This window comes from Stegostoma tigrinum, chromosome 12 (assembly GCF_030684315.1).
Source record: "Stegostoma tigrinum isolate sSteTig4 chromosome 12, sSteTig4.hap1, whole genome shotgun sequence".
Lineage (NCBI taxonomy): Eukaryota > Metazoa > Chordata > Chondrichthyes > Orectolobiformes > Stegostomatidae > Stegostoma > Stegostoma tigrinum.
Genome location: NC_081365.1, coordinates 64,430,470 through 64,445,743, shown reverse-complemented (window position 1 = coordinate 64,445,743; position 15,274 = coordinate 64,430,470). Strand labels below are relative to the sequence as shown.

Genomic DNA, 15,274 nt, shown 5'->3' with positions numbered 1-15,274 from the left:
TGTTGGAACAAAGTTTCATCTCAAAGCTACACAACTTCCCCAAACCATAGATCACCTGGCATAATTTCATGCTGTCAATATACTTGGCAATGACTAGCAGCATCAACATTATTCAGGGAAAAATGCTGCACGGTGCAACATTCAGACATCATGCCGCAGACAAATTAACAGTAATCCTTATTGGCATCTCTGGAATAATCATCTAAGTTATGGCTTGATGTGACACGAGGTAAACCATTCAGACTGAATGAACCAGACACACAGCTGCTGTGGTCTCACTTGTCTACAATGTTGCTTGTTTGGTGAGATTAGCGCCAAACGTAGATTCTAATGCAGCAAAGACTTAAATCCAAGTCAGTGGGAAAATCGTTCTAAACACAAAATTACGACCTGCGCAGCAGCTTTCATCAGACGTTTTCGACATTCACTTCAATCCATTGGTAAAGCAGGTGTGCACACTTCCTGCAGCCTGTTTGCACAGACAGGTTCCCACAAGCCTCGCCCTCCAGACTGGCGAAGTGGGAATTGTAATCAGACTTCAAGGACAAAAGCGCCACAAGGTTTCCCAATTACTGTTATTGTTTAGCTTCTGCTTTCTATCTGCTTTTACACCTCTAGTACCACATAGCAGGCCAATTACAACATATACTTAGAGATATTTTATGCCTCATTTGTGCCAAGATAGGGCAACAAAAACCTGGTGCACTGGAAACACCTTCCTTGTATTGACAAGCTATAATATAGACCCATACCTGGAAGGTATTCACGCTGCCTTTAGAGGGTCTTTTTTATCCACCAGGCTTGTGATTGTTAAGGGTGGCTTCCCTGAACTTGACCATCTGTCCATGGTCCTTGCATTGTTAAGTGGGTACCATCTGTGACTATCACCAGAATCAGAAGGCTATGAGGTAAATCTGAGTAAGTATAAGCAGGTCATTGCTCCAAGAAGGGAGCTTCGCTTTTGGAGGAGGTGCCTTTCAGAATGCATGTTAAACCGAGGCCCTGTCAGTCTATCTGAATGGACCTAAGGATCGTGTGGAACTATTTAGAGATGAGCAGGCAGAGTTCCTGGCCAAAATAAATCCTTCAACCAAAAAAAGACTTTTTAACTCAGCATTCAACTAATTTTGCTGCTTGAGCTATCATCATTGACACACAACACGCATTAGTCAGCCCCCAATTTCCCCATTCTCCAGAGCCATTGGCACAGGATGAACTAGACTACCTGTAACATCAGTGCAGTTGGTCAACCGATATCCAATTTCTGCTGCATTATTCTCCTTATCACAGAGACAGCCTCTGTATATTTCCATAACAACACCCTACAAAGCCTTGAAGCTCCCAGATATAACTTTTAAAAGCCATTCGGATTTGGCACTGAGTTGACGAATATTTATCTCCTGTTGGCAATTGCCCTTGGTACTGAGCGGCTGTTACCCTTTCTTTGCCAGGCTTCCATCACCTACCTTCCATAAACTTAAAGTTATTCAAATCTCTATTGCTGGCATTCTAACCTATGTCAAAGATAGTAAGAACTGCCAGTGCTGGAGTCAGAGATAACACAGTGTGGAGTTGGAGGAACACAGCAGGCCAAGCAGTATCAGCGGAGCAGGAAAGCTGACATTTCGGGTCGGGACCCTTCTTCAGAAATGGGGGAGGGAAAGGGGGCTCTGAAATAAATAGAGAGGGGGGGGCGTGGTGATCACAGGTAGCATATGGACGTACATGGAATAGTGTAGGTTAGATGGGCTTGAGATCGGTATGACAGGTCGGCACAACATCGAGGGCCGAAGGGCCTGTACTGTGCTGTAATGTTCTATATCCTGTGTTCTATGTAATGGTGGGGATTGGTCAGTGAGGTGGGAGAGGCAGATAGGTGGGACAGAAGATGGACAGGTCAATGAGACAGGGATGAGGGGAGCTGGTCTTGAGATGAGTTCAGGAGGTGGGGAGATTTTGAACGTTCATTCACTAGACATAATCCTGCTCACCCATGTTGCTTCTGCTCCACCAATTCAACAAATTGAATTTTCTCATCCTTGCATTTAACTATCACAATGGGCTCGCATCTTTCCATTGCTAGAACTTCCATGAGCCACATTATTAAGCCTAAACTGTCCGTTTTCCATATTCCTGCTTCTTGTGATCCCAGTCTCCTCACCTCAACCAGGATTGTTGAGTTTTAGCTTTCTAGATCTAACTGTCTATAATTTCCCCTGTCAATCTCTTTATCTCTTCATCTTCCTTTATGCCTAAAAGACTCTCCTAGGTTACTCCTTCAAATAATTTTTCTTTAACTTGACAGCAATTTCCTCTATAACTCTATGAAGTACTTTGGAGCACTTGTTAAAATTCAAGAAAGAATAAAAAATCAAGTAGCTGCTTGTGGGGCCCTTGGTATACACAAAGTCGCAACTACATCTGCTCATATGAAACCAAAGATTACATTTACAGCATTTCACCAGCTGTGATGCCAACAGTGCAGGTTCAGTCCCTGCTCTGGCTGAGGATACAACGAAGGTCCTGCCTTCTCAACCTCTCCCATTGCCTGAGATTTGGTGACCCTCAGGTTAAACTCCTGACCAGGTGTCTCTTTTTGATGAGAGAGTAGCCCTACGGTCTTCCAGGACTGTGGTGATTTTACCTTTAACTATACACATCACTTTCTCTCTTTCACTCTGCTGATCCAACAAATGAATTAATGTCACAGTATTTTCAGATATGGATTAAACTGTGGTTTAATTTGCCAGAAATGCAGGAGAAGGTGAATGCTGCTGTTGTACCTTCGCACTGCCCCTTGTAATTCTTTCTCCATCCGTAGCAGCATTCAAGCCGGGATCCATAGCGACAAAGTCCAGGTTGAATTGCAGCACGCCTATGCTCTCGAAAACTGGGTGAGTAAAACACAGATGCATCATTATCAGTTCATTACAGTTTGATCTGTCTTTTTTCCTCAGACTACTTGAAAGCTGCATACAAATCACTAATACCAGTGGCAGAACATTAGTAGATGTGAGGCTCTTGTAATCCTCATGTACATTTCTTTGACCCATGACTGTGTGACTGTGCTGTGACTTCACCTGGGCATTTGAAATTGCAGGATCACATTGCACATAGGCCCCATGGATTGCTATTTTGTACAGTGGAATTGCAATTCAAGGGAGTTGAACTGATGCACACTACGCACAGACATGGGCTGTGCAGATTGAGCAGTAAAAGGGCTAGTATTTTTGTCCAATTCTCTCCAGCATAAACAATATAGATTTCATGTAGGAATGAGGTGGTCTGGCAAACTAAATGAGAGAGGCATTCTGATCTGGAGAATGATCCCAGCAGTTTCCTCCCATAACCCTGCTGCGATCCTGATCCATATACTGGAAGCATGGCCTGATGAAGCAGAGAGTTGCTAAGAGCTCAATCTTCTGAGATATCCCAGTTTTTTCTCTCTACTCAGACCTCACATAGTTAACTATTGACATTACATACAGAGTTATATCAAAAATACAGCACAAAAATCATCCATCCATTAGTTTGCGCTCCATTCAAATCTCCTCCTATCTTTTCTCACCTGAATTTTCCATGGTAACCATCTATTCTCATCTCTTTCAAATGCTTTCCTGGCTTTCCTGGCTTCCCATTATATCCATCTGATAATTACTTCAAACTCAGGTGAGTCCCACATTTTCACCCCTTATACGTGGCAAAGTTTCTTCTGATGATCGTATAATGACGACTTCTAGTCATCCTCTTCCCCATAAAAGGAAACATTGTCTCTGTATCAATGCTATCAAAAATGTTCATAAATTTATAGATCAGTATCCCTTAGCTTTCCTTTTTAAAGAGAGGAGTCCCAACCTGTTAGCCATTCTTTATACAAATTTCTGGTCTCATCCTTGTAAATCTTCTCTGCACCCTTTCCAAAGCCACTAAACTCATCTGTAACACAGCAGTCAGAATTACATGCTATTCTCTAAAGGCAGCTCAGCCAAATCTTGGTACACATTCAGCAAAGGTTTTCATACCATCCCTCTCGAAATAATACCTAAAACTTGGTTTGCTTTGTGTTTGGCTTTGTTAACCTTTGGCACAACTTTTACTAATTGGTACATTTGTAATCCAAAATCTCTTTGTTCCTTTCTTGCATCTTCCAAGTAATAGGTGACATCTAAATCCTTCCTACCAAATTGTTCTACCTCACATAAATCTGTGTAGAACTTTATTTGCCAATTCACCCATTTTGCAAGTTTAGAAATAATTGGTTGCAGTTCTTCTCAGTATGGCTTATCCTCCTGATTTTAGTGTCATCTGCAAATTTAGAAAATGGGTTTTGATTCCAAAGGTGAGCGATCACACAACAGTACTATTCTGCAGTATTGCCTTGGACAGAGTAGCTTCCAGTACTTTAACTATTCAGAATACATAGGCTTCGAAGACACATTGTGAAACTTGCTCCTAGATTAAAGGGAGCCTTTCATAATAGAGTAGCACATTTCCCTCTGAGGATTCCATTACTGGAAGAGTGAGTTGAGAACTTGCATGAGGAAAGGGTGGAGGAGAGGTGAATGTAGCAGCTGATACAACAAGGAACACTTGACCCACAGACAACCATACCACAAGGTTCACACATAATGAAGGTCTAATTTATGTTTGAACTATTGGTAATGCCTGAAAAGGTGTTGTTTCCCATCTGTTCCCATTACAGAAATATTCCGGCTTTGGAACCTTTATTGTGGAGACTTACTTCTGAAGGTACTGCCTTTCCTGGGGTTGTGAAGCTGACAGTAGAACAAGGCTTGGAGATACTTCCAGACTGTCTCTGTGACACTAATGAACCAAAGGTTTAATAATGTTTTAGACAGTTCAGAGTTAACCTCGTTATCCAGTTGCACATAGACCCACCAGAACAAACAGCAAGAACCATTAACTTCCCTGGGACGACTGGATTCTCCCGTTCTGCCATTGATGCCATTCCTAAGGCCAAAAAGACTTCATCAACTTCACCAACTGAAATAAATTTCGTTCCTTAATATCTAGATGATGAGTGATGATCAACTCTATTACAACTGTCAACACACACTCTCTAGGGAGTAGCCATCAGTGCATTTATTCACACACAGCAGAGGATGCCTGTACGATCAGGTGGAACAATGTCATGGTTAGCTGATAGGAGAGCAGGAGTACCCAATTCAGCCTTGGCCAATCATGTATTTTAGGAACCTAAGGACAGAAGTGAAGAACTGGAAAATTTATGGCAACTGCGGCATGGTGATAATGTCACTGGACTAATTATCCACAGGTCCACGCTAATACCCTAGGGACATGGGTTCAAATCCAACCATGGCATCTGGTTGGATTGGACTCAGTTAATAAAATCTTGAATTGGCAGCTAGTTTCAGTAATAGGGCAATCAACCTGTCACTGTTGTAAAGACTGATGCCTTTTAGAGAGGGAAATCTGCCATCATTACTGGTCTGGCCTAATTGTAACTCTAGACCAATAGCAATGTGTTTGATTCTGCATTGCCTTCTGAAATGGCCTAGAAAGCTATTCATTTTTAAGTATGCTTGATGCTGCTTCTCGCATTTCCTCCTGCACAGTTCATTGACTTGGAGTTGATCCCCTGGCTTTAATGGTAAAGTTAGGATGGGGGAAGTGCCAGTCCATGAGATTGTAAATTGTGTTAGAGTACAATTTTGCTGCTGGTGTTGGCCCATGACATCTCATGGATGTTCATTCTTGAGATGCTGGATCAGTTTGAATTTATCATTTAGTATAGTAAAAATGCCATACAAAACAGTGGAGAGTGTCCTCAATGTGCAGATGCTTCTGACCATGAACTCACAATTCAGTTGACCTCCAGGGCTGGTGTTATGTCATTTGTACATTTTAAATGACAAGAGCATTTTGACAATTGCGACAATGTCAACGGCCTCAAAAGCTTTACCAAGATTTACTAATCCTAGATTTAATTCTAATTCTGCAAAAAAAAACAGGCTAAATTACCTCAACATGCATACTATATATAGCACTGAAATGGGCTAGTCTCCCCAACAGGTATAGTACATGCCAAAGTCCATGAAGGGTCTGTTTCTGTGCTGTATGACTCTTAAAGATTCTATGTCCTATCTTATTTCAACTAACCCTTTAGTATATCCCCTAATCGTTTCTCCCTCATGTTTATCTAACTTGCCTTTAAGTAAATCCACATTTTAATCTTACATACTTCATGTCTTAACCAATTCCTAAGGTATTTACATAAACATTTTACACAACTACTATATCACAGACTTAAAACATGGTCTGGTTTATCGTTTGCTGCTCTTACCTGATATTACATGGTTAACTGATTGAAGACAACACACTGACTCCATTACGTGGAGGGAATGATTGAGGGTATGCCAGGTACCATTATGTTGGAATGTCACATGCCATTATATAATTGTCTTAAAGGTACAAGCCTGTCTGAATTGGAATCTATGCTGTTTCTGACATTTGACCTCGAGATGGTGGTACAGTGGCTCAGTTGTTCTGCCTCACAGCGCCAGGAATCCTGGCTTGATTCCACCCTCAGGCGACTGTCAGTGTGGGGTTTGCACATTCTCCTTGTGTTTGTTGAAGTTACCCACAGTCCCAAGATGTGAATGTTAAGTAGATTCCTCATGGGAAATGAGGGGTTACAGTGACAAGACAGGGGTGTGAGATGCTCTTCACAGGGTCAGTGTGGACTTGATGGGCCAAAAGGCCCACGTCTGCACTGTAGGGGTTCTATGCTTGGATGGGAGATGAGAAAAAATTGGTCCTGTGCTTTGTAGGTAAAGCCCTGGAGATGTTGCTGGATAGGATAGTGCAGAGGCAGGACATTCTCTTCATTCAGACCAGCAGTGGGAGCCACGACACCAGGCTATACCTGGTCTGAGGTTGATTCTCCAATGTCTGTGCAGCCTAAACCTCCTGAAGCAACGCACAATGTATGGCCTTCTCATCCCATCAGCATAGGTACTGCCATCTTCTCTCTGCTACCTCTACCTCTGTTATTGTACCCACTTTGCACTGAGGCTTATACTCTATCATTCTATGCCTGCAACATCTTCCCCACTCGCCATCACTCATGCCAATCCCTGCCACCACATGTCTTCTGCACTGCCTACTAACTAGCTTTGGACATCTTCTTACCTATTAAAAGGTACAGTTTTGGCACTTTCATCTCTCTTTATAGCTGCTTTACTCTCATTCCAGGAGGAAAGTCAACCACAAGAGAGCTGAAAAAGACAAATCGGTCGGTGGGCTGCCTGACAGTGGCTTATCTGCCCTAATGAAAAAGGACACTGAATGTGACTGCCCTGAATGACTGACTGACCCTGTTCATTTTGTCTGCACTAAATAACACATCAATGCAACAATACTGTGAGCCTGGTATCACTGGCTGAGGTGCCAAAGCTTAAAAATGCAGGGCAAGGCATGGATGGTATGATGATCCAGCTAGGCTGAGAGCAAGTGTGTGCTATGACAGCAAGTGAATAGGCCAGAGATGCAGCTTAGTCCAGTCCATGAGCTGGAGGGGTGCCCTTGAACCCAGTGTTCTTGCTGCAGCATTACAATGCCAGATAATGGTTCAGCATTGAAGTGCAGATTCATTTTGTAAGTGTATCAGAGATGTGCCATCTTAAAGATTGATACAAGTCGGATACCAATGCTTGTCAACTTTGTGTGGGCAGTGCCATGCAGTATGCCACAGAAAGTTGGTAGCCAGTATCCAAACTGGACATTGTTTTCAGTCAACGAAGAGCAGAAGTTACCAGGTACTTGCTCTATCTTCCATGTCGAGAGTTCTCGATACCTAGCTGGCTTCATGTGTTTGTAAGAGGGGAAGCAGAAAAAGCAAATGAGACAAGTTGCAGCATTAATAAGGCATTTAACAAGCTACAATCCCTTTTACTTGCCAAGTTGCCACTGCCTGGCGAGAAACTCACCACTCCACTCGGCAAAAGCATAAAAAATGGAATGAAATTATCCCAATGTCGATAAGGGCCTTGTTGGGGTTCTTGTCAAATTCTCTCATAAATCCTGCCATAGCCTACATCATTTAGAACTCTAGAAGATTCTGCCCCAAGTTTCCTTGCAACCTCTGTGAGCTGGTGCAAATTTGTGTCATGCTTAAATTTAGGTTGTCAGAGAACTGTGCTGTCATCTGCTTGGTAGATTCTCAGTGACACAATCCATATGTTGTTGAACTATGTCCTGCCCAATGCATAATCCAGTTGCTAATCTGAGGACGCAATATTCACTGAATGCTGTTCTAAATGTTGATATTACCTGTGATTCCAGGACAAGATGTATTACCAATGTTCATTCCTGGAATTGAGTTTGGAAAACTATTTAGATTAGATTCCTTACAGTGTGGAAACAGGCCCTTCAGCCCAACAAGTCCACGCTGCCCCTTGGAGCATCCCACCCACACCCATCCCCCTATAACCCACACACCCCTGAACACTACAGGCAATTTAGCATGGCCAATCCACCTAGCCTGCACATCTTTGGACTGTGGGAGAAAACCGGAGCACCCAGAGCAAACCCACGCAGACGCAGGGAGAATGTGCAAACTCCGCACAGACAGGTGCCCGAGGCTGGAATCGAACCTGCATCCCAGGTGTTGTAAGGCAGCAGTACTAACCACTGAGCCACCGTACTGCCCCCATCAATAAAATAATCTTTTGCTCAGACTTTGGAATGTGCTCCACATTCATTGTGATGTAGCTTTGACAGTGGCTGAAACCTTACTGCGAGTTGTCTGAAAATGTTGGATTAAGCTCTTCCAGAGCAGAAATTGTATTTGGATGACTTTTCATGACAATGTTCATTTGTCTTGGATCTATCCATACACAAAAAAGTTTCATTTTGCTTCCAGACATAAATAAATGGAACTGCAGCAGTCAGTGTGGGGCTTAATTCTCCAGAAGATGCTGTTTTGTATCCTAAAATCCAGTTCCAGTTTGTGCTTTTCCTGAATATGAAAGTTGCAGTTATAAGATATGTAATGCAATATGTGCAATATTGGACCCATTGCATGGAGTGAGCTTATCTTGAGTAGACCTACTATGTTGCGCCAGTTTCTAAATGCATCTTACATAAGATGTGTAAAGAAATAATACCAGTTCTTGCACCAGTATTGTCTGCAACATCTTTCCCACTCGCCCTCATTCACCCCAACAATTTGCACCAGTGTTGATTTCGTTATTTGGTACTTGTTGTTCATTCCTTTTGGGGTCTAACACTTGCATTGAGATTAAAAACTTTAGCTTTTCTAATGGTATTGATATCATTGATGGTATTGACAACCTGTACTGTCTGACTGGAGTGTGTAAGTGGTGATGCTGGGGTTACCTCCTGGATTTTGCTGCTGTGCATGTATAGTATGGACAGACCTTTGTCATCTTCTTTAGTACAGTTTCTTGGTCAGCTCTCCTTCACATCCAGCAGAGCTGCATTTGGAATTTTCTGGATGATTGGGCATTCTACGCATTTTAGCCCCAGACCCTCTTCTGGAACAAAGCATGCATATCTTACAAAACGCTGGCCAATGTCGAGGTGAGTGAGACAAGCTGCTCCTTTTACATGTTTTGGATATTCTACAGATGCTATTGATGGTTGCAATAGCTGTTCCAGAGTTAAGCAGTTCCAGATGCCACTGGCCTGCCACAATTTGCTTTGAACTTCTGCGCTCCTTTGGGCAGAGCAACAATGGTATATATTTTGGGTTTGTTCAGAAGAGTTTATCTGAAGGAGTTAATGGCTGTAGCACTAATAACTAGTTCCATAAGCCTTTCAACCAAGTTATCTTCAGTGAAATCATATATCATGTACCCTTTGTTTCGGGCTGAGACAGGTGTATAAATTGGTCATTCATTTCATCTGGCTGTTGTTGACACGAAGTGAACTCAAGTCTACATAACATAAAATTGACTCGACCTTCACATTGATCATCGAAAATCAGAATCATTTTATTAAATTATTGCGGTCATCATCAACACAACAGGAGGAATTTATTCTTTTTAACCTTTATGTGCCCAAAGTGAGAAGACATTTGATGGGCTGTCATTTTTTATCAGCTTTATGTTGATCCACAAAGGCTGATTATGAATTACTGACAGATTAATACATCAACAGTGAAATGTTTGCTTTCCATTTTTCTTTTGTATTTTTCTGCTCTTTAAAAACATCTACATCGCTGGGTAGTGCCTTTCCAGTCTTATTTTATTTCGCGTTATGATTCTCTTCTATCATTAAAATTTGCCCACCAATAAAGAAACAGTGATGAAATCATGCATACCTTTCTTTAATTTTGTGCCATCTTGGGAAAAGAACATAACGGAATGACTGGCAGCAATGCCCCTCGTCTGTGAGGTGCTGTTGTAGCCACAGTATTTATGTGGCTAATCCAGTTCAGTTTCTGGTCAATGATAATCCACAGGATATTGATTTGTAGGCAAATCAGCAGTGGTAATATCTTTGATTGTTAAGGGGTGATGGTTAGATTCTCTCTTGTTCATGACGGTCATTGCCTGGCATTTATATGGCCTGAAATGTTACTTACCGTTTGCCACTCTAAGCCTGAGTCTTGTCCAGGATTTTTTCCATTTGGACATGAACTGCTTCAATATCTGAGGAGTTGAGAATGGTGCTGCACATTGTACAGTCATCAGTGATAGTCTCCACTTCTTTCGTTGTGATAGAGGGATGGTCATTGATGAAGCAGCTGAAGATGTTTGGATCAAGGATTCTGAGGAACTCCTGTAAAGATATCCTGGAGATGCAATGACTGATCTCAGACAGCTGAAAACCACCTTCCTTTGTGCTCGGTAAGACACCAATCCATTGAGATTCCCTGATCCCCCTTGGTTCCAGTTTTGTTAAAGCTCCTTGATCCCACACTCAGTCAAAAATAGTTTTCTCATCTATAGAATTCTGCTCTTTGTCCATGTTTGAACCAAAACTGTAATGAAGTCTGAAGCTGAGTGGCTCTGGCAAAATCCAAACTAAGCATCAGTGAGCAGGTTATTGCTGAGCAAATGCTATTTGATAGCATTGTTAATGAGCCCTTCCATCACTTTACTGACGATCGAGAGTGGACGGATGGAGTTGTAATACATTCTGAAGAAGGGTCACTGGACTCGAAATGTTAACTCTGCTTTCTCTCCACAAATGCTGACAGACCTGCTGAGTTACTCTAGAAATTTTTGTTTCTGTTTCTGATTTTCAACATCTGTAGTTCTTTGGTTTTCGGTAAGCATTTGGGTTGGATTTGTCCTACTTTATCGATATAGGATATACCTGGGCAATTTTCCACATTGTAAGCTAGATTTCAGTGTTGTCACTGTTCTGGGATTACTTTGCTATGTGTGTGTTTGTTCCCTGTGCAGTACATTCCTGTATGACTGCTTATCTACAACTACCACTGTACATTTGTCTCCATGACATTGCCACTGTGAACACAGGAACACAGGATCTCCAAAATGATATTGAAGCTGTGTACCATGTCTGAACATCAGAAAAACACATGTCCGGCCTGTAACAATTCCCCGCAGCTTGCACAATAGAGTGCCACTTCTTTTAAAGAGATGTTGGCTGCCTTTAAGTAACATCAGAACCACCTGATATTTGGGCTTGAAAGTAGAAATGAATAGAGTAAAATGGAATTCATTGTATCCCTGGACAATTTTAATGAGGTCTCAACGTAGTCTTAAAGTGATGCTCAAGATGTAATCAACAAATGTGCTAAGTGAAAGCCCCATAATGCACCCCACCTTCATGATGCTGCCTCATGTTCACTCTTCCTCCTTAGCACATATGTCCAATCCTCTGCATATTTTCACTGCAGTAGGACTGTTCCTCATGGTGCTCTTGGAAGCTTTTGACCATCCGTCTGCAAATTGTTGGCTGCTTTCCTTTCTGCAGCAAATTGATTTCCTCACCTAGCAACCAGTCAGCCTGTCAGTTTGATCCATTCTCAGGCTACCACAAGAAATAATTTATAACTAGCTAGCTTGATGTTGGCACGCTTCCCAGATATTATTCCCTTCCTTGCATTCACTTGCTTCACTGTAACGACCAAGTTGAATGTGCTGTCCATCCTAACTACAGCCTTGTATACAAATCTGAAACTAAACACTCCCATCGTCACTTTTTTCTTGAACTTCACTCCGTGTGACAATAAAGCTAATTCAATTCAATTTATTATTTGCATATAATAATTCAAATAATTGATCATCTTTATGGGCATGAAAAATGCATACTTATAAGATTTATCAGGAATTTACTGCTATGTGTTGTAACGATAATATGGTTTTAAGAGGTGCTTTTTGCCCTGGTTATTTTATGAAAAAAAATTGAGGCAGAGGCACTGAGCAATCTGCTCAAAGCCAAAAAAGTAAACAGTTTGTGAGGCCTTGAGGCTTTTTTGCAAAGTTGGAACAATAGATGCAACCTGAATGAGTGGGATTAAGCTCCCATGGAGCCAGGGCTTTTAGTTTTAGCTTTCTGCAGTTGCTGGGGTCTAGAAGCTGGATGTTTAGGCTCTTATTCCTCTCTCTGTTGTAACTAAAGGCCAGGGTTCTCTTCCTGCTGCTAGAGGACAACTAAAAAAGAAATAAGGAGGGAAAAGGTTAAATATGAGGTCAGCTAACCAGTAACATGAAAGAAAATTGCAAAAGTTTCTTTCGATATATAAAAGGTAAAAGAAAGGCAAAAGTGAACATTAGGCTTTTGGAAAATGATGCTGTGGATGTAGTAATGAGGAACAAAGAAATGGTGGAGGAACTGAACAAGTTTTTTGCCTCAGTCTTTGTGGTGGAAGACACAAGTAATATCCTAAAAATTCAAGAGAGACGAGGTGGTGGTTTGCAGAGTTGAGAATGGTGGTCGTCAACAAAGGGAAGGTGCTAGAAAAACTGAAAGGCTTGGAGGTAGATAAAACACCTGGACCAAATGGGCTACACCCCAGAGTCCTGAAGGAGAAAGCTGAATAGATACTGGAGGCATTAGTAGAGATATTTCAGGAATCAAATGGAGTCAGACAGGGTCCCAGAAGGCTGGAAAATCTCTAATGTAACACCGTGTTAAAGAAGGGAGTGTGGCAAAAAATGAGAAATTACTGGTCGATTAGCCTGACCTTAGTCATTGGTAAGATTTTGGAGTCCATTGTGAAGGATGAAATTTCTGAATACTTGGAATTGCATGGTAAAGTGGAGAAAAGTCAGCATAGTTTCATCAAGGGAAGGTCATTCCTGACTAATCAGTTGGAATTCTTTGAGGAGGTAACAAGCAGGTTAGACCAAGGAGAGCCAATGGATGTTATCTACTTGGACAGAAAATTCTAGAAGGCCTTTGACAAGATACCACACAGGAGTCTGCTGAGTAAAATAAGGGCTCATGGTGTTACAGGCAAGGTAATAGTATGAATAGAAGATTGGCTGCCTAAGATTGGCAGAAAGCAGACAGTGGGGATATAAAGGTCTTTCTCAGGATAGCAGCCAGTGACTAGTGGTGTTCTAAAAGGGTTAGTGTTGGGACATAACTTTTCACTTTATACATTAATGATCTAGATGAAGGACTTGAGGGTATTCGGGCTAAGTTTGCAGATGATACAAAGATAAATGGAGAGACAGGTAGTATTGAGGAGGTGTGGAGACTACAGAAGGATTTAAACAGATTAGGAGAGTGGGCAAATAAGGGGCGGATGGAATACAATGTGGGAAAGTGTGAGTTTATGCACTTTGGTAAGAAGGAAAGAGGTATGGACTATTTTCTAAATAGGAAGAAAATTCAGAAATCTAAAGTGCAAAGGGACTTGGGAGTCCTAGTCCAGGATTCTCTTAAGGTAAACTTACAGATTGGCTGGTAGTTAGGAAGGCAAATGTAATGTTAAAGTTTATTTCAAGGGACAAGAATATAAAAGCAGGGATGTACTTTTGAGGCTTTATAAGGCTCTGATCAGACCATATTTAGAATATTATGAACAATTTTGGGCCCCAAACCTCAGGAAGGATGTACTAGCTGTGAAACAAGTCCAGAGAAGGTTCACAAGAATGATCCCAGGATTGAAAGGCTTAGCACATGCGGAACGCTTGAGGACTCTGCGTCTTTACTCAATGGCGTTTAGAAAGCTGATGAGGGAGAATCTAACTGAAACTTCCAGAATACTAAAAGGCATGGATGCTTTGGATGTCAGGAAGATGTTTTCATTAGCAGGAGAGACTAGGACCCGAGAACACAGCCTTAGAGTAAAGGGAAGATATTTTAGAATGGAAATGAGGAGAAACTTCTTCAGCCAGACAGTGATGAATCTATGGAATTCAGTACCACAGAAGTCTGTGGAGGCCAGGTCATTGAGTATATTTAAGACAGAGATAGAAAGGTTCTTGATCATTAAGGGGATCAAAGGTTACAGGGAGCATGCGGGCGAATGGGGTTGAGAAACTTATCACATGGGGAGATATGTGGTAATAAGCTGGGAAGTACTAATCTAATTATGCATGATGTAGATATAGGAAATGCTGTTCCAATAAACAATACCCTTATTGACTTAACCATCTATAGTTAGCATAAGTTCAAAAAGAAATTGAACACATGCTCCAAGTCAACATAATCAAAGTGAGTTGCAGTGACTGGGACTCACCCATAGTAATAGTGTCAAAACCAGGTGTTACCCAATGGTTGGGTGCAGATTATTGCAGAGTCAATGCAGTTACAAAATCTGATTAATATCATATTCCATCTTTGGAAGACCGTATTGAGCAGTTGGGATGTGCAACTTATATTTCAACTTTGGACTTACTCAAAGGATACCAGCAGGTACCCTTATCTGAAATACCAAAGGAAATTTCAGCTTTTGTGACACCAAATGGACTATTCGTGACTTTTGGCCACATTTCAAGGCTAACCAATAAAGTTGTTTGGGGTTAGTCAGTTATGTAGTGTATATCAACGATCTGGTGATTTTTAGTTGTACGTGGAAGGAGCATCTAGAGCAACTATCAGAATTGTTTGATTGACTTCAGGAGGCGAGCTTAGTGATAAACCCAATTAAGAGTGAGTTTGCAAAAGGCAAGTCACATTTCTGGGCCATGACATGAACATAGGATGTGAAAACAAAGATTATTGGGGCAATTACCATACATTGACCATGAGGGATGCGCTACGATTCCTGGGACTGAGTGGTTTTTATCGGAAGTTCGTACCGAATTTTAGCAATTTGGTTGCTCCGTTGACTAGCTTGTTG

At 41.6% G+C, this 15,274-nt stretch overlaps 1 protein-coding gene across 2 annotated transcripts in view; it reads right to left on the bottom strand.

The window, feature by feature from the left end:
• The window catches only part of egfl6 (EGF-like-domain, multiple 6), a 100,852-nt gene that overhangs the window by 64,897 nt on the left and 20,681 nt on the right, over positions 1 to 15,274 (bottom strand). For both annotated transcript variants that reach the window (XM_059650372.1, XM_059650373.1), the window contains one exon: positions 2,784 to 2,890. In XM_059650372.1, coding sequence (XP_059506355.1) covers positions 2,784 to 2,890 — 107 coding nt within the window. The remainder of the gene's footprint in view (positions 1 to 2,783; positions 2,891 to 15,274) is intronic.